A 22632-nucleotide genomic window follows, 5' to 3' on the forward strand; every position below is an offset into this window, starting at 1 on the left:
AGAGACCAAAATGTAGACCTCTACTGTGTTTTGTTGATCCAAAGACATTCGACATTGTCAGTAGAGTGTGTTTCTGGAAAATCCTCACCAAGTTTGATTAGAACCATAAAAAAGATACAGCACAGACGGGGGCCATTCGAACCATCGTGTCCACGCCGGCTCGAAGAACAACCAGGTGCCCAATCTAATCCCACTTTCCAGCACCCGGTCTGTAGCCCTGCAGCTTACAGCACTTTAGGTGAAGGTCAAGTGTTGAGGGTCCCTGCCTCTACCATCAATTCGGGCAGCAAATTCCATGCACCCACCACCCTCTGGGTAAAAAAGTTTTTCCTCATGTCCCCTCTAATCCTTCCACCAATCAGCTTAAATCTATGTCCTCTAGTTCTTGAACTCTCCACTAGGAGAAACAGGTAATTCCTGTCTACTCTATCAAGCTGCTCATAATTTTACACCTCAATCAAGTCGCCCCTCAGCCTCCTCTGCTCCAAGGAAAACAACCCCAAGCTTATCCAATCTCTCCTCGTAGCTGCAATTTTCAAGCCCTGGCAACATTCTTGTAAATCTTCTCTGCACTCTCTCCAGAGCAATTACGTCCTTCCTGTAATGTGGTGACCAGAACTGCGCACAATACTCCAGCTGTGGCCTTACCAGCGTTTTATACAGTTCCATCATAACATCCCTGCTTTTGTATTCTATACCTCGGCTAATAACGGATAGCATTCCGTGTGCCTTCTTCACAACCTTATCTACCTGTATTGCCACCTTCAGGGACCTGTGCACATGCACTCCAAGGTCTCACTTCCTCTCCCCCTCTCAATACATTCCCGTTTACTGTGTATTCCCTTTTACTGTTTGCCCTTCCTAAGTGCATTACCTCACACTTCTATGGGTTGAACTCCATTTGCCACTTTTCTGCCCATTCCACCAACCCATTGATATCTTCTTGGAGTCTACAGCTATCCTCTTCACTATCAACTACACGGCCAATTTTTGTGTCGTCTGCAAATTTGCTAATCATGCTCCCTACATTCAAGTCCAAATCATTAGTATATACCACAAACAGCAAGGGGCCCAACACTCAGCCCTGTGGCGCACCACTGGAAACGGATTTCCATTCGCAAAGACATCCATCAACTTTTACCCTTCGTTTCCTGTTACTGAATCAATTTTGGATCCAATTCGCCACATTTCCCTGTATCGCATGGGCTTTTACCTTTCTGACCAGTCTGCCATGTGGGACCTTGTCAAATGCCTTACTAAAATCCATGTAGACACCATCCATTGCACTACCACTTCCTCAAAGAATTTAATCAGATTTGTAAGGCATGACCTTCCCTGAACAAATCCATGCTGACTATCCCTGATTAAACCATGCCTTTCCAAGTGACAGTTTATCCTATCGCTCAGTATTGATTCTAATAGTTTGCCCACCACTGAGGTAAGACTGACCAGCCTATAATTGTTCGGCCTTTCCCTCATACCCTTTTTAAACAATGGTACTATATTTGCAGACTTCCAGTCCTTCGGTATCCCCCCTGGATCTAGTGAGGATTGGAAAATGATCCTCAGAGCATCCTCTATTTCCTCCCTTCAATAGCCTAGGAAACAATCCATCCGGCCCTGGTGGCTTATCAACTTTCAAGGATCCATCTCCTTCCCCGTTTAAAACGGTGTTGAGCAAGGATGCGTCCTTGCACCATCACTCTTCAGCATTTTGTTTGCTGCTATGCTTCTTGCGGCTTTCAATAATCTTGAAATTGGAGTCATGATTAGATTCAGGACAGATGGGTAGCTCTTCAATATTGGAAAACAAAGCGAAAACAAAGGTGCTGCAAGAACTTCTTTGTGAGATCCTATTTGCTGATGATTGTGCTCTCGTGCCCCACTCCCAGGATGATGTGTAAACAATTATGAACCATCTTGTGACAGCTTGCCTGCCATTTGGCGTGATTATAAGCTGATGGTGCTCCTTTTCCAACCAGCCCCAGGCAAGGATTACACTCCACCTAGCATCACTGTTGGTGATCACACGCTTCAGGATATGGTCAGATTCACCTATCTGGGTAGCAACCTGTCTAGAGAGGTCCATATTGATACAGAAGGATCTGCAGCATCACCAAAGTCATGTTAGCTTTTGACAAACTCTGTGAGTGGCTCTGGGTCAAGAGAAGCATCAGCCTGCAGAGCAAGCTCAAAGTATACTCGGCTGTCGTTCTGACGACCCTGCTTTTTGTTTGTTGGGGCTGCAGAAAGTAACGTGAGATTCCCAGCTGCTGACACACAGGTCAAAGCAACTTTTGAACTGAAGTAACCTGAGTTCAGTCGCTGGCCTGAGCTGGCTGGAACCGGTTTGAATTAGCTAAGTTTTGTGAAAGACAAAGGAGATGTGATAAGACACAAGTCCTTATTTAGAAAAGGAATAATGAGGTAATGCTACCTAAGTCCTTGGGACAGAGCCAATGAGGAGAAGACACAGACTAGGCGAGGAAGCCTAAACCAAAGGGAGAGACAGACAGCACAGCTTGAAGAGACAAGATTCGGAATAAGAATGAAGAATCTGGGGCGTGGAGCCAGAGCGAGGACTCCGGAGACCAACCATCGCGGAAGTGGAAGAACCTACGTCAGGGACGTAGAGACGACATCGAAAGAGACAACGGAACGCCTGGCCAGCGTCAGCTCTCCTTTTCGGGTATTATCCTTTATATTCTGTGACCACTCGGAGTGTCAGAGAAACCTAGTGGGTGTGTGTTTAGATCAGAGTTTGGGTATAAAACTGTATAACCTGGTGCAAACTGCATGTCTATATCTAACCAGACGTATAAGCTATATGTATATGATCTAACGACGCGAATAAAGCAAATTGAGAGTTAAGAGAGAATTGACTCTTCTCCTCTTTGTACTAAGCCAATAACAGTAACCGACATTGTGAAACTTGGACAACATATGCACGTCACGTTAAGAAACTGAATCACTCCTACCTAAGCTGCCTGAGACGGCTGAAGCATTTGCAACCATTTTCGGTCAAAAGTGCCAAGTCGATGATCCATCTAGGCCTCCTCCCGATATCCCCACCATCAAAGAAGTCAGTCTTCAGCCAATTTGATTCATTCCTCGTGATATCAAGAAACGGCTGAGTGCACCGGATGCAGCAAAGGCTATGGGCCCCGACAAACATCCCGGCTGTAGTGCGGAAGTCTTGTGCTCCAGAACTAGCCTCACCTCTAGCCAAGCTGTTCCAGTACAGCTACAACACTGGCATCTACTCGACAAAAGTGGAAAATTGTCCAAGTATGTCCTGTCCACAAAAAGCAGGACAAATCCAATCTGGCCAATTACCACCCCATCAGTCTATTCTCAGCAAAGTGATGGAAGGTGTTGTCAACAGTGCTATCAAGCGGCACTTACTCATCTATAACCTGCTCACCGATGCTCAGTTTGGGTTCCGCCAGGACCACTTGGCTCCAGACTTCATTACAGTCTTGGTCCAAACATGGACAAAAGAGCTGAATTCCAGAGGTGAGGTGAGAGTGACTGCCCTTGACATCAAGGCAGCATTTGACCAAGTGTGGCACCAATAAGCCCTAGTAAAATTGAAGCCAATGAGAATCAGGGGGAAAATTCTCCAGTGGCTGGAGTCATAACCAGCACAAAGGAAGATGGTAGTGGTTGTTGGAGGCTAATCATTTCAGCCTCAGGACATCGCTGCAGGAGTTCCTCAGGGCAGTGTCCTAGGCCCAACCACCTTCAACTGAATCAGCAATGACCCCTTCCCTCCATCAAAGGGTCAGAGGCGGGGATGTTTGCTGCTGATTGCAGTGTTCAGTTCCATTCGCAACCCCTCAGATAATGAAACAGTCCGCGCCCGCATGCAGCAAGACCCAGACAACATCCAGGCCAGGGCTGATAAGTGGCAAGTAACATTCATGCCAGGCAAGTGCCAGGCAATGACCATCTCCAAGAGAGTCTAACCACCTCCCCATGACAATCAATGGCATTACCATCGCCGAATCCGGCACCATCAACATCCTGAGGGTCACCATTGACCAGAAACTTAACTGGACCAGCCACATAAACACCGTGGCTACAATAGCAGGTCAGAGGCTGGGTATTCTGCGGCGACTGACTCACTCCTGACTCTCCAAAGCCTATCCACCATCTACAAGGCGCAGGTCAGAAGTGTGATGGAATACTCTCCACTTATCTGGATGAGTGCACCTCCAACAACACTCAAGAAGCTCGACACCATCCAGCCCGCTTGATTGGCACCCCATCCACCACCTTAAACATTCACTCCCTCCACCACCGGCGCACTATGGCTGCAGTGTGTACCATCTACAGGATGTACGGCAGCAACTTGCCAAGACTTTTTCAACTGCACCTCCCAAACCCGCGACCTCTATCACCTAGAAGTACAAGGGCAGCAGGCACATGGGAACAACACCACCTGCACATTCCCCTCCAACTCACACACCATCCTGACTTAGAAATATATCGCTGTTCCTTGATCATAGCTGGGTCGAAGTTCTGGAACTCCCTACCTAACAGCACGGTGGGGGAACCTTCTCCACACGGACTGCAGCGGCTCACCACCACCTTCTCAAGGACAATTAGGGATGGGCAATAAATGCTGGCCTTGCCAGCGACTCCCACATCCCATGAACGAATAAAAAAAAATGTAGATCAGATGGCAAGATAAGATCCCTGACACCGAAGTTCTTAAACAAAGCTGACATGCCAAGCATAGATGTTCTGATCTTGAAAGCACAGCTATGCTGATCAGGTCATGTGGCGCGAAAGTCTGATGAACGAATCCCGACAACGATCTTTTATGGCACTTTGACAACTGAGAAGCAATCTCATGGTGGACATCAAAAGAGATATAACCACTGCTCCCATTTTTACAGACAGCAAATGCTGGTAATGGTTCTGATGCTGCCATTTACAGCTCCTCTAGACCCATTTTTTGTTTCTTTACTTGTCTCATTACCACTCTCCTTGCCTTGCGCCATTATCCCTTTTGTCATTTAATCACTCCTACCCTCCACCCTATCACAGACCTTCCCTTTTGTTCTTTCCTCCCCTCCCCCCACATCTTTCCGGCTCTGTACTGTTAAATCTTCAACTTCTTCTAGTGCTAATGAAAGGTCATCGACCTGAAATGTTTACTCAGTTCCTTTCTTCACAGATGCTGCCTGACTACTGAGTGTTTCCAGCATTTTCTGTTTTTATTTCAGATTTCCAGCATCTGCAGTATTTTGCTTCTGCTTAAAATAGACATCCGCAAATGGGAACAATTTGCTCAAGATAAGAAAGCTTGGCAAAAAACCATCCATGAAGACACCTTTTACTACGAGGCCCGTCGCATTGCTAATGCCGAATGTAAACGCCAGCTGAGGAAGTCTTGACAGAAAAATCAAGATCCCCAACCTGGTGTATCCGGGATCCACAGCTTGCTCTGTGGACGCTCATTCCCAGCAAAAATTGGTCTCATCAGACATCAAAGAACTCACTGCGGAATGTGAAATGATATTTTGTCGGTCTTCTTCGATGTTGAAGAACAAGCAAATTGGGTAGCAAACGTAAGCTTCTGATCATGAAGGACTCAGGTCCGCTTACAGGAAAGATCAGTAATGCTAACCCAAGACATTGACGAGGATATACCCAAAATTTGTAAGAAACACACAGAAATGACAACCAGAGAACATACTGTGAATAAAGTAAGGAGTAATTCCAGCAGTTTGTTGAACTAAATTAAACAATTTTTAAATTTCAGAAAAGCATTATGTAAGTGTGCAAAAGGTCACCCAAAGGTTTAGCTACCTGTGGTTCTTGTTCCTCTCCTTCTGGTTCTTTGAAAAGTTCCTCGGCTCCAAACTTCAGAATAGCTGCCAGTTCTTCTTTATTAAAAGGTGTAGAACTGAAATTACAAGAGAAAAACCAGATAAAATGCTACTTCTTGATCACGATCCTAAGTATGAGCACATGGATAGATTTGAAAATGAATTGAAAATCTAGGTACATAATCTGCAACACTTATCTCTATAGTTCTTGAGTCCCACAGTTACAGGTTTAATGATTCCTAAGTTTTTCACTGCATTTACAAAGATCGTATCTTCATCCAAGTGAAATGAAGGAATAAAGTCTTTTGATGAGGTAACAGAGAGGGTCAATGAGGGCAATGCTGTTGATGTGGTGTACATGGACTTCCAAAAGGCATTTGATAAAAGGCCGCATAATGGGCTTGTCATCAAAGTTGCAGCCCATGGAATAAAAGGGGCAGTGGCAGCACGAATACAAAATTGGCTAAGTGACAGGAAACAGAGAGTAGTGGTGAACGTTTTTTATTTTCGGACTGGAGGGAGGTATACAGTGGTGTTCTCCAGGGGTCGGTGCTCGGACCATTGCTTTTCTTGATATATATTAACGATTTGGGTGTAAGGGCACAATTTCAAAATTTTCACATGACAAAACTTGGAAGGGTAGTGAACAATGAGGAGGATAACGATAGACATCAAGAGGACATGGACAGGTTGGTGGCATGGGCGGACACGTGGCAGATGAAATTTAAAGCAGAAAAGTGTGAAGTGATACATTTTGGTAGGAAGAACAAGGAGAGGCAATATAAACTAAAGGGTAAAATTCTAAAAGGGTTGCAGGAACAGAGAGATCTGAGGGTATATGTGCACAAATCGTTGAAAGTGGCAGGGCAGGTTGAGAAAGCGGTTAAGAAAGCATACGGGATCCTGGGTTTTATAAATAGAGGCATAGAGTACAAAAGCAAGGAGGTTATGATAAAACTTTATAAAACACCGGTTCGGCCACAACAGGAGCATTGTGTCCAGCTCTGGGCACCGTACTTCAGGAAGGATGTGAAGGCCTTAGAGAGAGTGCAGAAGAGATTTACTAGAATGATTCCAGGGATGAGGGATTTCAGTTACGCGGATGGACTGGAGAAGCTGGGCTTGTTCTCCTTACAGCAGAGACGGTTGAAAGGAGATTTGATAGAGGTATTCAAAATCATGAAGGGTCTAGACAGAGTAGATAGAGAGAAACCATTCCCATTGACGGAAGGGTCAAGAACCAGAGGACATAGATTTAACGTGATTGGCAAAAGAACCAAAGGCGACATGAGGAATAACTTTTTTACACAGCGAGTGGTTATGATCTGGAATGCACTGCCTGAGGGGGTGGTGGAGGCAGATTCAATCGTGGCTTTCAAAAGGGACCAGGATAAGTACTTGAAGGGGAAAAATTTGCAGGGCTGTGGGGATAGAGCAGGGAAGTTGGGACGAGCTGGATTGCTCTTGCAGCGAGCCGGCACAGACTCGATGGGCCGAATGGCCTCCTTCTGTGCTGTAACCTTTCTATGATTCTTCAAATCCAGTGGACCCATATTTATGTTTACTCTTTACAGTACATTAATGTTTTTATTATATGCAACTTCGATTTGTGAAACATTTTACCTTTTTTATAGGACAATGGGTTGACAGAACAAAAATTTACACAAGAAAAAAATTCTGACATAAATCCCTACTTTTGTCTTGTACTCTGAATTTGTGCAGCATCCTATTAATGTAAACATATTAAAATTGAAACAACTTAAATCCTCCCTTTTTTAAGTTAGAAAATGGTATATCTAGGATCAAAATTTATCGTTATTTTGCAATGGTGAGCTTCTATAAATATGCCTCACACTAATCAAAAAGATATAAATATATAATGCACAACCTGCTCTCAAATACATCAGCACATGGAGAGCAATGGCCAGATGGCTGAGGTTATTCTAACACAGCATATACTCTCACAGTCCAACAAAAGAAAAGCCTGACTTCAAAGTTCCTTATACTTAAGTATTAGAGGAAAACGTTAAATGGAATATTAAAGTTTAACCAAAGCAGAACACCAGAGTACTCTTTTAAAAGGATTATGTCTAAAAACTGCTGATAACAGTAGCAATATTGTCACTAGGCTTTCAGTACTAGGCAATGGTGGGTGTGTGAAACCTTCATATTGTGCCAACGTGTACTGTGGAAAACATCCAGCAGTACGATTACAGAAGCTATTCTTCCAAACTTGGGCGCATGAGAGCATTTTTGAGCTACGTAACACTAGAATCAAGAGGCTACAAGACACCCTGGGTGACAGTGGGGGGAGCAATTTGATGGCCTAACTGTATCGTACAATATTAAAATATATTAGTTTAAATGGAGCTATTCTTATGGTGTAGTGGTGCTTGAATCTGTGCAGGATTACATTCAAAAATACCAGTTTGGAAATAATAGTTATTTTTGACACAAACTTCATTCTACAAAGCTCCACAGCCATTCTAACAATGAGAATAAAATCTGAGCTCTGACCAAACAAGACAATTATTTGGATGTTTTATGACAATTCTATTCTGCAGAATTAGACTTTGATTTGAAATATATTGTTACAACCACTACAAACATAATTTTTACACAAGTTTGAGATGAGTTTGATGATTACTGCGGAGCACAGTACAACAAAAATCTGTTGGCTGCCCATTTCATAGAATGGTTACAGCACAGAAGGCGGCTATTCAGCCCATCGAGCCCATGCTGGCTCTCTGCAAGAACAATCCAGCGAGTCGCTCTCCCCCGCCCTATCCCCGTAGCCGTGCAAATTTTTTCCTTCATATACTTATCTAATTTCATTTTGAAAGCCATGATTGAATCTGCCTCCACCACCCCCTCAGGCAGTGCATTCCAGATCATAACCACTCGCTGTGTAAAAGTTTTTCCTCATGTCGCCTTTGGTTCTTTTGCCAATCACGTTAAATCTATGTCCTCTGGTTCTTGACCCTTCCGTCAATGGGAATGGTTTCTCTCTATCTATTCTGTCTAGACCCTTCATGATTTTGAATACCTCTATCAAATCTCCTCTCAACCTTCCCTGCTCCAAGGAGAACAACCCCAGCTTCTCCAGTCTATCCACAGAACTGAAGTGCTTCATCCCTGGATTCTGGATCATCCATTTCTTGCCTAAAACTGCGTGGTTAACAATTTTAAAATTCAATGTGTGGGGGCACCTCGGTCACCCCACTGACACCCAAGGCCCACCTGATGCAATTTTCAGGCAGGCCTGTAAATGGGCGAGCAGCACATCCGCTTATTCACTTCGGTATGCAAATTAGGGTCCTACACCAGTTGTAGGGCTCCGATTGCAATTTTTAGGTACAAATCAGCACAGCATGCAACACGCATGTTCTTTCACATTTGTACCGAAGCGTTGAGTGGCCTAACCAGCGATTCTTTAAGGGATCATTTGAGGCCACTCAAAATTCGACGAAAGACATTTTTAATTTTTATTTTTGCGGACCCAGGAGGAGCAGAAGTGCCCATCTTGGGCCCATAAAAATATTCTGCCCTACTGCTGGCCTACGCATGATTCTTCCAGTGATCGACTCTCCCCCCCGACCTGACAGCCAGCTCATTGTGAGAGCCAGTCAATTTCCCACCATCCCACAACTGGTGAGCGGCAACAGGATGCTCGCTTGGTGCCCATGCTTGCCAGCTGCATTTAAATGAGGACTGAACCCTATGCCAGATTTGGGCGACAGTGTGACCACTCCGTCAACTTTGCAGTAGTTTTGGACAGAGGTCGAAGGTCACCCCCACTGAACCAGTAATTCATGGCATTGGAAAACATTCCAATAGAGTGCAACATTTATTCAGTACAAGGAGAAATGTGACCCATTTCTACACACCCTCAACCAACATTTATCCCTCAACCAATACCACTAAAAACAGATTATCTGGTGATTTGTGTTATCGTTGTTTGTGGCACCTTGTTGGCTGCCGCATTTGCCTACATCACAACAGTGACTACACTTCAAAAGTACTTCATAAAAGCAAGTTCTTTCTTTCCTTTACACAACCAGCAGTAATGGTGGAATCCCATGACTGGTCAAGTAACAGAGTCAAAATATCATGCAATGGGCCACCACTTAGAAAGAGCACTATGCACTCTCACCAGGCCACTGTACAAAGTGGAAAAAAATAACTTGAGCTCTGACCAAGCATTGTGTGTTTGTACTGGGCAGCTTACAACAGCTTGCATGAACAAGTCCAACTCGATGGCTTCATTCGTCAAACAGACCTACCCATATTAAAACACAAGGAAGACTAAATATGTGGACGGCAGTTTTCAATCTCGAGTATTGCACATTAATCTTGCTCTGTGACACTGACATTAGGATAACTGGAGGGGTGTAATAGTCACGGGGAGAAGTATTAAACGCCACAGACTCGTTTCTGATATGTAAACTACTTTTGAAATGTTTTCACATTGGGTGCTGTACTTTAAAAATCCCAAGTACAGAGTAAACAAGCAAAAACATGCTTGAGTCTCTTACTTTGCACCTTCCCGTCCCAATGTGGCATGTACATGTTGCTTCTGGCCAGCTAAATGGAAGCAGAGCAGACTCAATACAGACGTTTCTTTATAGGAAGTTTAGATTTTCTTTTGGTTCTGGTTTTGGCCTCCCAACCTTTGCCCAAAAGCAATTCATTATGTGAAGTGCTTTAAACATCAATGCTGTGTTAAATTCAAGTATTTCTTTTTAGAAATTAAAACAATTATGACCATTTTTCTAAAATACTGGGAAAACTAGGTTCAGGGCATAGGCCCATATTGTAGGTTACTAACAAAGTTGAAACGAATAAAAGACAAAGTAAATCAGGAAGTAGGTGTTAGGTGACTCCATGATTGGGTGTTAAGGATTTGCCAAAATGGGAAATTCCTTCATAGGAACAGGAGTAAGCCCCTCGAGCCTGCTCCGCCATTTGATAAGATCATGGCTGATCTGTGATCTAACTCCATATACCTGCCTTTAGCCTATATCCCTCAATACCTTTGGTTGCCAAAAAGCTATCCAGCTCACATTTAAATTTAGCAATTGAGCTAGCATCAATTGCTGTTTGCGGAAGAGAGTTCCAAACTTCTACCACTCTGTGTGTAGAAATGTTTTCTAATCTCACTCCTGAAAGGTCTGGCTCTAATTTTTAGACTGTGCCCCCTACTCCTAGAATCCCCAACCAGCGGAAATAGTTTCTCACCATCCACCCTATCTGTTCCCCTTAATATCTTATAAACTTCGATCAGATCACCCCTTAACCTATGAAACTCTAGAGAATACAACCCCAATTTGTGTAATCTCTCCTCGTAACTTAACCCTTGAAGTCCAGGTATCATTCTAGTAAACCTACGCTGCACTCCCTCCAAGGCCAATATGTCCGTCCGAAGGTGCAGTGCCCAGAACTGCTCACAGTACTCCAGGTGTGGTCTAACCAGGGTTTTGTATAGCTGCAGCATAACTTCTGCCCCCTTGTACTCCTATTACTCTAGATATAAAGGCCAGCATTCCATTTGCCTTCTTGATTATTTTCTGCACTTGTTCATGACACTTCAATGATCTCTGTACCTGAACCCCTAAGTCCCTTTGGACATCCACTGTTTTTAACTTTTTACCATTTAGAAAGTACCCTGTTCTATCCTTTTTTGATCCAAAGTGGATGACCTCACATTTGTCGACAATGAATTCCATTTGCCACAATTTTGTCCATTCACCTAATCTATCAATATAGCTTTGTAATTTTGTGTTTTCATCTACACTGCTTACAATGCCACCAATCTTTGTGTCATCGGCAAACTTAGGTATGAGACTTTCTATGCCTTCATCTAAGTCATTAATAAATAGTGAATAATTGAGGCCCCAAGACAGATCCCTGCGGGACTCCACTAGTCACATCCTGCCAATGTGAGTACCTACTCATTATCCCTACTCTCTGTCGCCTTTCGTTCAGCCAAATTCCTAACCAAGTCCGTACTTTTCCCTCGATTCCATGGGCTTCTATCTTAGCTAACAGTCTCTTATGTGGGACCTTATCAAATGCCTTCTGGAAGTCCATATAAATAACATCCATTGACATTCCTCTGTCCACTACTTTAGTCACCTCTTCAAAAAATTCAATCAGGTTTGTCAGGCATGACCTACCTTTCACAATTCCATGCTGGCTCTCTCTGATTAACTGAAAATTCCGAGGTGTTCAGTCACCCTATCCTTAATTATAGACTCCAGCATTTTCCCCACAACAGGTATTCGGCTAACTGGTCTATAATTCTCTGGTTTCCCTCTCTCCCCTTTCTTAAAAAGCGGAGTGACGTGCAATTATCCAATCTAGAGGGACAGTTCCTGAATCTAGAGAACTTTGAAACATTATAGTTAGGGCATCTGCAATCTGCTCACCTACTTCCTTTAAAACCCTGGGATGGAAACCATCTGGTCCTTGGGATTTGTCACTCTTTAGTGCTATTATTTTCTTCATTACTGTTGCTTTACTTATGTTAATTTTATCGAGTTCCTGTTCCCGATTCAATATTAGTTTTCTTGGGATTTCCGGCATGCTATCCTCTTTTTCTACTGTAAATACTGACGCAAAGTAATTATTCAACATGTCCGCCATTTCCCCATTGTCAATGACAATATCCCCACTTTCAGTTTTTAAGGGGCCAAAACTGCTCCTGACCACCCTCTTTTTCCTAATATAACTATAAAAGCTCTTTATATTGGTTTTGATATCCCTTGCAAGTTTCTTTTCATACTCTCTTTTTGTAGCTCTTACTATCTGTTTTGTGACCCTTTGTTGATCTTTGTATCTTTCCCATTCGCCAGGATCTGTGCCATTTTTTGCCTTTTTGTATGCCCTTTCCTTTATGTCTTATACTGTCCCTTACCTCTTTAGTTGTCCATGGCTGTTTTTTTTGGCAAGTAGAGTTCTTGTCCTTCAGGGGTATAAACTGATTCTGTATCTCGTTACATGTTTCTTTAAACATTTCCCACTGATCATCAGTCATTTTCCCCATTAACAGATTTGCCCAGTTTACTGTGGACAGTCTCTGGCTCATCCCATTGAAATCGGCCTTACCCAAGTCTAGAATCTTAGCAGCTGATTCACTGATGAACGCACAGTTAAGCTGTTAACTAAATCTGGTTCATTACTCATTACTAAAGCTAGTTTGGCTTGTCCCTTTCTTGCCTCTAGGACATACTGCTGTAGAAAACTATCCCGGACACACTCAAGAAATTCACTACCTTTCTGACAGTTGCTCGTCTGCTTTTCCCAATCTATGTGAAGGCTAAAGTCCCCCATTAAGACCACTATGCCTTTGTTACACGCTTGTCTAATCTCCGTATTTATATAATCCAGCACTTCAGTGCTGATGCCAGGGATCCTATACACAACTCCCACTATAGTCTTAGATCCTTTCCTATTTCTCAATTCAACCTATAAGGTCTCTGTTGGCTGCTTACCTCTCGTTATATCCTCCTTTATCATTGAAGTGATTTCATCTCTAATCACTAAGGCTACTCCTCCACCTCTTCCATTTTCCCTATCTCTCCTGTAGACGTTATAACCCGGTATATTTAGTTCCTAACCATCCTGCAGCCATGTCTCAGTAATAGCTATCATGTCATACCCTCCAATTTGAATTTGTGCCTGTAGTTCATTAAATTTATTCCTTATACTCCATGCGTTTGTATATAGAACTCTTAGTTGGGCCACACACCCTGGCCTGATCTTCAGCTTTGATGCTGGGTTAATCGCTTTACACCTTCTAGTTTTCACTTTATCTGTAGTGCCTAAAGTACACTTTCTTTCTGCTGCTCTACACTTTTCCCTTTCACTTGTTTTTGAACAACTATTTGTATTGTAAATTTCCCCTGGGTCCTCCCCTCTCTTGCTTCTCTCAACTTTACTCTCTTCTGACTCCCCGCTCAGGTTCCCATCCCCCTGCCACTCTAGTTTAAATCCTCCCCAATAGCAGTTGCAAACCCCCCCTGCAAGGATATTAGTCCCAGATCTGTTGAGATGCAACCATCCAGCTTGTACAGGCCCCACCTTCCGCAACATCAGTCCCAATTCCTCAGGAATCTAAATCCCTCCCTCCTGCACCAACCCTCCAGCCATGCATTCATCTGGTCTATTCTCCTGTTCCTATACTCACTAGCACGTGGCACTGGTAGTAATCCTGAGATCACTACCTTTGAAGTCCTGCTTTTTAATTTATCTCCTAACTCCTTAAATTCACTTTGCAGGACCTCATCCCTTTTTGTTTTACCTATGTCGTTGGTACCAATACGGACCACAATCTCTGGCTGTTCACCCCCCCTTCAGAATGTCCTGCAGCCGCTCAGTGACTTCCAAGACCCTGGCACCAGGTAGGTAATATACCATCCTGGAAACACGTTTGCGGCCACAGCAACGCCTGTCTGCTCCCCTAACTATAGAATCCCCTATGACGATTGCTCTCTCGTTCTCTTTCTCCTCCCCCCCAAACAGCTGAGCCACCCATGGTGCTTTGGACTTGGCTATGGCTGCACTCCCCAGAGGAACCCTCTCTCCCACCAGTACCCAGAACTGAATACTGGTTGGAGAGTGAGATGCCTCAGGGGACTCCTGCACTACCTGCCTGGTCATCCTTGTCTGACTGGTGGTCACCCAGTCCCTCTCTGCCTGCACTCTCTTAATCTGCAGAGTGACCACATCCTGAAACGTGCTATCCACGAAACACTCAGCCTCGCAGGTGGACTGCAGTGACGTCAGCTGCTATTCAAGGTCCGAAACCCGGAGCTCGAGCTCCACCAGCTGACGACACTTCCTGCACATGTGGTTGTCCAGGACACGGGAAGCGTCCTAGAGTTTCCACATGGCACAGGTCGTGCATTCAATGGGTCTGAGCTGCCCTGCCATGACTTAATTTATTAGATTAACTTAAACCAAGCAAAAAACAAATTAAGCCTTCCTTTCTAGATGAATTGTTAGTGCATGAAGACACCATAATAACACTAACTACAGAGAATGGAGTGCAAGAGATTTAGTTGAGTTTAATAAATGACTAATTTTTTAGCTACTTGATCTGGTGCCATAAACAATATCTCACAGTAGCTACGTACTTCGCAGGATTGGAGCCAGTGTGTAGTACAGTTTTCCCTGTTGTATCCATTCGCTGTATAACAAGGTGATCCAGCACCATCTTCTTCTTTGCTCTTTCAATGATCTCTTCTTCTACTGTTCCCTTTGTAACTAGCCGATATATATTAACCTGAAAGATGAATTATATCAATTACATCTTCGCGAATGAATTTTGAATCAAACTTTTAAATTCACGAAGATGGTGGTTTGAAAGATAAGTTCCAATAAATCACAAGTTTCTAAACATGGTGCACCTTTGACCATTAGACATGAAACTATTTTTGAGTTTGGAGTATGACTGAGTGAAAGGAAAGTGTGCATAAATATTTATGGAGAACTTTTAGAAGTTACCAAATTGCATTCAATATGGTTATAACTGAGCCCCACTACAATGTTAAATATAAACATGAACAGGGAAATAGTTACCTGCTTTTTCTGACCGATTCTGTGAGCTCTTGCTTGCGCCTGTAAATCATTCTGTGGATTCCAGTCTGAATCAAAAATAACTACAGTGTCTGCAGATGCCAGGTTTATACCCAACCCTCCCGCTCTGGTTGACAGCAGAAAGCAGAAGTCCTGTGGTCACAAGGAGACAAATTCCTAAAACACAGATTCTTCACAATAGTGCATCAGTAACATCCCCTTTCCCAGTTATGACCGAAGGTGAATCACATTCATACATCATTATGCTCTCATGCTTGAATACCTACAGCTAGCTAGACATTCTAATTTTCTCCTCCTTCCTTCTATTGTAAAACAAACAGTTCAACAAATCCTTATATTCAATAATAAATTTAAAAATTGACAAATGCTAAAGCTACAGAATTCTGCAATACCGAAAACACAATTAAACGACAAATAAAGCTTACTTTAATAGCTCTTATGAATGTACCCAAATACAGTAATCCCTCACTATGAACAGTCTCAGATATATAGAAGTTGTTGAATACTTTGCTTATTCCATAAATGAAGACAACAGTAAATTGCAAGTGAATTATCTATGGGTTTTGCAGGTGGAACAAACACCCAATTCAATATCCATACATGTAGGACTCTATTTATATGATGCATGTGTTTGATTTTTTTTTGTTTAAAACATTCAAATAAATTCTGTTTTTGAGGTTGAGTTTGATCAAGTAGGATGGTCTTTTTTCTTTGAGAACCAGTACCAAGAATGTCATGATGAGTCATTACAGCATATGTGATTACCACTTGGAGGGTGGGTGGTGAGGACATGGCAAAGGTGTGTTGATGGTTATTGGGTGTCAGGGGCAGAGTTGATTTATTTCATTTTTGGTTTAGTGATAAAAACAATAAATACATTGCACAGTGAGTGTTCATTTTTTTTACACACACAATATTCACATTATAAACCTCTATAAATCACTGGTTAGGCCCCAGCTGGAGTAGTGTGTCCAATTCTGGGCACTGCACTTTACGAAGGATTTCAAGACCATAGAGAAATGTAAGGAATCTTACAACACCAGGTTATAGTCCAACAGTTTTATTTCAAAATCACAAGCTTTCGGAGGCTTTCTCCTTCGTCAGGTCACTCACCTATGTGGGATCAACTCTACTTCCCACGTACGAGTGAACAATTTATCAGCTACACTGGTCATATAAATATTACAACTTCGGTCACAAGCACAGTGGACTATAACCTGGTGTTGTAAGATTCCTTACATTTGTCCACCCCAGTCCATCACCGGCATCTCCACATCAGGACCATAGAGAGGGTGCAGAGGAGATTTATGAGAATGGTAACAGGGATGAGGGACATCAGTTACATGGAGAGACTGGAGAAACTGGAGTTGTTCTCCTTAGAACAGAGAAAGTTAAGGGGAGATTTAATAGAGGTGTTCAAGATCATGAAGGCCTTTGATAAGAATAAATAAGGAGAAACTGGTTCTAGTGGCAGAAGGGTCGGTAACCAGAGGACAAGAGGACACAGATTTAAGGTAATTGGCAAAAGAACCAGAAGCGAGATGAGGAGACCTTTTTTTTTTAAAACGCAGTGAGTTGGTATGACCTGGAATGCACTGCCTGAAAGGGTGGTGGAAGCAGATTCAATTACAACTTTCAAAAGGGAATTGGATAAATACTTGAATGGGAAAAATTTGAAGGGCTATAGGGAAAGGGCAGGCAAATAGGACTAATTGGATAGCTCTTTCAAAGAGCCAGCACAGGCACAATGGGCTGAATGGCCTCTTTCTGTGCTGTATGATTCTATGATTTGGAGAGAATTTTTACGTTGCTTTATTTCTTCTGCCACTACTAGAGCATTTAAAAATAAGTAGATATTTCAGGATCTTGCTGTTTGTTATGAATTACACTCAGCACAATTCAACTGGATCTTTGGAAAGTATAAGTGAGTGCCTTCATATGTCACAATACGTAAAATCTAAATGAAAATTTACACTCCAAGCTAATCTGTTTCATTGCTTTCTGCCATACAAACAGGTTTGTTAAATGATACAAACTCTATAGGAAATTTGTTGACAGTTATTGGGTAATAGTTGCTGTGGGTGTAGCTGCAATTCAATTATGACTTTCCCCCTCCCAATGGCCAGTTGCTTATGGAAAAGCAGTTTATGGTTGGTTGATTATCTCGTCACGTAGGTGGGAGATCAACTCTACTTCCCACGTACGAGTGAACAATTTATCAGCTACACTGGTCATATAAATATTACAACTTCGGTCACAAGCACAGTTTACAACTTCCACGCTAAGAGACTTAATATGGGCTCCCAGAGACAGCATTAGTGGGGGTTGCTGCATTTAAATATATTTCTACATTAACTGTATTGAAACTTTTGCACTATTTAATCAAACCTTTGGTGTAGCTAAATTCTCTCGTGGCATTTTTCTACAGCTTATGGCAGTGAGTTTTCCTTTTGTAGAGAGAGTGCAGCATCAGCTATCGCACATACAAGAATCTCTAAAAGGTCAGAAACAATGATTTCACTAAAACAAGTAGACCTGGGGCAATCTCACAACAATTACTAACAGTAACTACACTATCATATCGAAATCAGAAATAAAGACAAAAAAAATGCCAGAACTTCACAACAAGTCTACCAGCATCTGAAATAAAAAGATAATCAACATTTCAGGGATAACCCTTCATCAGAACAGTTCTGATCTTTGAATAAAAATTACAGAAAGACAGGAAAAAGTTTGTTATAGTCATAATTAGAATGAAAAAGAATCTGATGGCAAGACCCATTCTTTATGGAATCTCTATCTCCTTTCAGAATTATGATCAAGTTCAGAAAATTTCAAAATCGAATCACTTCTCTCACCTTTCTCTTCCCCTTTGCTAGCTGTTCATCAACATAAAGTAGTGAATAGAGGATGAACTGAGCCATGGCCTTGCCCCTCAATGTCGGTGCCAGTATGTATCTGGCTGGCAATAAATATAGTAAGTGGATGATGTACATCATTTATCCCTCAAACGGCCTGGCTACAAGCAGATGAAACTCATCTGAACAACATAGGAAGAGTGAAGCCCTGAGATTCAAATCTACAGCCATCTGATAAGGAGATAAATCTCTTTGCTTCTTACCCAATTGCGCTCTCTCGTGTGCACGTACGTACACACACACACACACACACACACACACACAAAAAAAAATTATGAAGTCTTACATCTGATCCTTCAGCATTGAAATGGTCCAGTGCTTGCTTCCTCAGCTCTCCCTTGATAGATCCATCTAGTCGCTGCAAGAGAAAAGCCAAAAACCATTATTGCAAGGCACAATACAGCAAAATAAGAACAGAAGAAATAAGAGCAGGAGTAAGCCATACGGCTCCTTGAAATACAGAAAATGTCTTAAAAATGACTGCATCCTTCACATTTTTCTTCTGCTGATGGATTCAGGCTGTTTATTAGAATGTAGAACATAAGTGAAGGATGAGAAAATGCTATTTGGCCCATCAAAGATTGACCCTCTAATACTCGAACTTTCTCATTGTCACATCAAGCACGTCACATGTAAACAAGTTTTTAAAAAAAATCTTACACTTGAAGTAGTTTTGGATAAACTATACAAACAAAAAAACATATTACAACCAACTTGTATGGTGACTACCAGCATATACCTGGATTTGAGCTTGGAAGTGAATCATTATCATTCCATACATTCGGAACATGAGGTCAATAATAAGGGGAGCCAGTTGGATCAAATTAAGTATGCTTTATGACAACAGGAACTTATGAAAATTCCACCTTTATCTGAACGTCCTTTAATGTCAAGCTCACGCGTGTGTGCTTGTGCTCATAAAAAGCTATTTCTTTGTGATTGTCACATCAGAAAGCAGAATTGTTTTTTTATTCGTTCATGGGAAGTGGGCGTCACTGGCAAGGCCAGCATTTATTGCCCATCCTTAATTACCCTCGAGAAGGTGGTGGTGAGCTGCGTTCTTGAACCACTGCAGTCCGTGTGGTGAAGGTTCTCTCACAGTGCAGTTAGGTAGGGAGTTCCAGGATTTTGACCCAGCGACGATGAAGGAACTGCGATATATTTCCAAGTCGGGATGGTGTGAGACGGGAGGGGAACGTGCCTGCTGCCCTTATCCTTCTAGGTGGTAGAGGTCGCAGGTTTGGGGGGTGCTGTCGAAGAAGCCTTGGCGAGTTGCTGCAGTGCATGGTACACACTGCAGCCACGGTGCGTCGGTGGTGAAAGGAGTGGATGTTTAGGGTGGTGGATGGGGTGCCAATCAAGCTTTGTCCAGGATGGTGTGATGTTGAAGTTGCATTCATGCAAGTGGAGAGTATTCCATCACATTCCTGACTTGTGCCTTGTACGTGGTGGAAAGGCTTTGGGGAGTTAGGAGGTAAGTCACTCGCCGCAGAATACCCAGCCTCTGACCTGCTCTTGTAGCCACAGTATTTATGTGGCTGATCCAGTTAAGCTTCTGGTCAATGGTGACCCCCAGGATGTTGATGATGGGGGATTCGGCAATGGTAATGCTGTTGGATGTCAAGGGGAGGTGGTCAGACTCTCTCTTGTTGGAGATGGTCATTGCCTGGCACGAATGTTACTTGCCACTTATCAACCCAAGCCTGGATGTTGTCCAGGTCTTGCTGCATGCGAGCACGGACTGCTTCATTATCTGAGGGGTTGCGAATTGAACTGAACACTGTGCAATCATCAGCGAACATCCCCATTTCTGACCTTATATGATGGAGGGAAGGAAGGTCATTGATAAAACAGCTGAAGATGGTTGGGCCTCAGACACTGCCCTGAGGAACTCCTGCAGCAATGTGCTCGGGCTGAGATGATTGGCCTCCAACAACCACTACATACAAGAGTTTGACCTTTTCAATTCATTCGCATCAGAGCTTTGCTTTGCGAGGGGAGATCCACGTATTAACATAGTAACAGTTTCAGGCAGAAGACCATCGGTCCATCTAACCCATCTTTCCATAGTATTCCCTTGGTGCATTTCTAATAAACCTGATAACATGGTTCTCCTGAAACTACAAGGTCAGAGTTTTTTGTTTATAAAACAAACAAGATTAAAAAGCATTAGTGCTTGGAACAAAAATCTGACAAATTGTTCACTCTGACTGTACAAATTCGGAGCTAAAAAACAAATGATGGAAGGACAGGGATGCTAATCTGATCGGAGAATTCTGGAAAATTCAGCAAATTGCTACAATAAATAAATTGTTTATTACATTTATTATAATTGTACTCTGGAATGAATCCGTCACAGCGGTGATCCTGGATAAGTCTAGAGACTGAAGGAGGTCAGAGGAAACAATTAATGTGCGATTCACAGGCAAGCTGCCCTGAGTCTAGTGGTCATTATAATCCATACCTTTAGAGGAATAATTTAGCATGAAGTAGTGTTAAGTGATATTTTCATAGCTTTAAAGCATGAATTAGTAATGAGGGACTCCCAAATCAATTAGCTATGGTATGGAACAAGCATGCCGTGTGAAAATTCCATTCATAGAATTACAGAAAGGTTACAGCACAGAAGGAGGCCATTCAGCCCATCAAGTCCACTCCATGCAACAGCAATCCAGCCAGTCCCACTCCCTCGCCCTATCCCCGTAGCCCTGCAAATTTTTTCCTTTCAAGTAATTATCCAGTTCCCTTTTGAAGGCCATGATTGAATCTGCCTCCACCACTCCCTCGGGCAGCGCATTCCAGATCCTAACCACTCGCTGTGTAAAAAAGTTTTTCTCCATGTCACCTTTGGTTCTTTTGCCAATCACCTTAAATCTATGTCCTTGGGTTCTTGTCCCTTCCGCCAATGGGAACAGTTTCTCTCTATCTACTCTGTCTAGACCCTTCATGATTTTGAATGCCTCTATCAAATCTCCTCGTAACTGTTTCTGTTCCAAGGAGAACTACTCCAGCTTCTCCAGTCTATCCACATAACTAAAGCCCCTCATCCCTGGAACCATTCTAGTAAATCTCTTCTGCACCCTCTCTAAAGGCCTTCACATCTTTCCTAAAGCGCAGTGTCCAGAACTGGACACAATATTCCAGTTGTGGCCGAACCAGTGTTTTATAAAGGTTCATCATGACTTCCATACTTTTGTACTCGATGCCTCTATTTATAAAGCCCAGGATCTCGTATGCTTTTTAAACAGCTTTCTCAACCTGCTCTCCCACCTTCAATGATTTGTGCACACATACCCCCAGATCTCTCTGTTGCTGTACTCCTTTTAGAGTTGTGCTGTCTAGTTTATATTGTCTCTCCTCGTTCTTCCTGCCAAAACGTATCACTTTGCATTTTTCTGTGTTAAATTTCATCTGCCGCGTGTTCGCCCATGCCACCAGCCTGTCGGTATCGTCGTGAAATCTAAAATCTATCCTCCTCACTATTTACTACCCTTCCAAGTTTTGTGTCATCTGCAAATTTGGAAATTGTGCCCTGTACACCCAAGTCTAAGTCATCAAAAAAAGCAGTGGGCCCAGCACCGACCCCTGGGGAACAGCACTGTACACCTCCCTCCAGTCCGAAAAACAAACGTTCACCACCACTCTGTTTCCTGATACTTAGCCAATTTCGTATCCATGCTGCCACTGCCCCCTTTATTCCATGGCCTGCAATCTTGATAATAAGTCTACCATGCGGCCCTTTATCAAACGTCTTTTGAAAGTCCACATACACCACATCAACTGCATTACCCTCATCTACCCTCTCTGATACCTCATCAAAAAACTATCAGGTTAGTTAAACATGATTTGCCTTTCACAACTCCATGCTAGCTTTCCCTAATCAATCCACACTTGTCCAAATGGCTGTTAATTCCGTCCCGGATTATCGTTTCTAAAAGTTTCCCTACCACTGAGGTTAAACTGACTGGCCTATAGTTGCTGGGTTTATCCTCACACCCTTTTTTGAACAAAGGTGTAACATTTGCAATTCTCCAGTCCTCTGGCACCACCCCCGTATCTACGGATGTTTGGAAGATTATGGCCAGTACCTCCACACAATTTCCACCCTTACCTCCCTCAGCAACCTAGGATGCATCCCATCTGGACCGGGTGACTTATCTACTTTAAATACAGCTGGCCTTTCTAGTACTCTATCAATTAGAGTGAACACCTGAGAGTTTGACCTGAGCAGCAGAAGACTGAGAGTGGGGATAAAAGCAGCAGCAGACCTGCAA

The 22632-nt window shown here is 42.9% G+C and overlaps 1 protein-coding gene across 1 annotated transcript in view; it reads right to left on the minus strand.

Annotated features, from left to right (window-relative positions):
- chd1 (chromodomain helicase DNA binding protein 1) overlaps positions 1-22632 on the minus strand; it is a 210526-nt gene that overhangs the window by 49214 nt on the left and 138680 nt on the right. Inside the window, exons 18-21 of the mRNA XM_067982900.1 lie at positions 18645-18716; positions 15423-15572; positions 14978-15126; positions 5821-5917 (exon numbers count right to left, since the gene is read on the minus strand). Coding sequence (XP_067839001.1) covers positions 5821-5917; positions 14978-15126; positions 15423-15572; positions 18645-18716 — 468 coding nt within the window. The remainder of the gene's footprint in view (positions 1-5820; positions 5918-14977; positions 15127-15422; positions 15573-18644; positions 18717-22632) is intronic.

The sequence above is a fragment of the Heptranchias perlo genome, chromosome 4, assembly GCF_035084215.1.
Source record: "Heptranchias perlo isolate sHepPer1 chromosome 4, sHepPer1.hap1, whole genome shotgun sequence".
NCBI lineage: Eukaryota > Metazoa > Chordata > Chondrichthyes > Hexanchiformes > Hexanchidae > Heptranchias > Heptranchias perlo.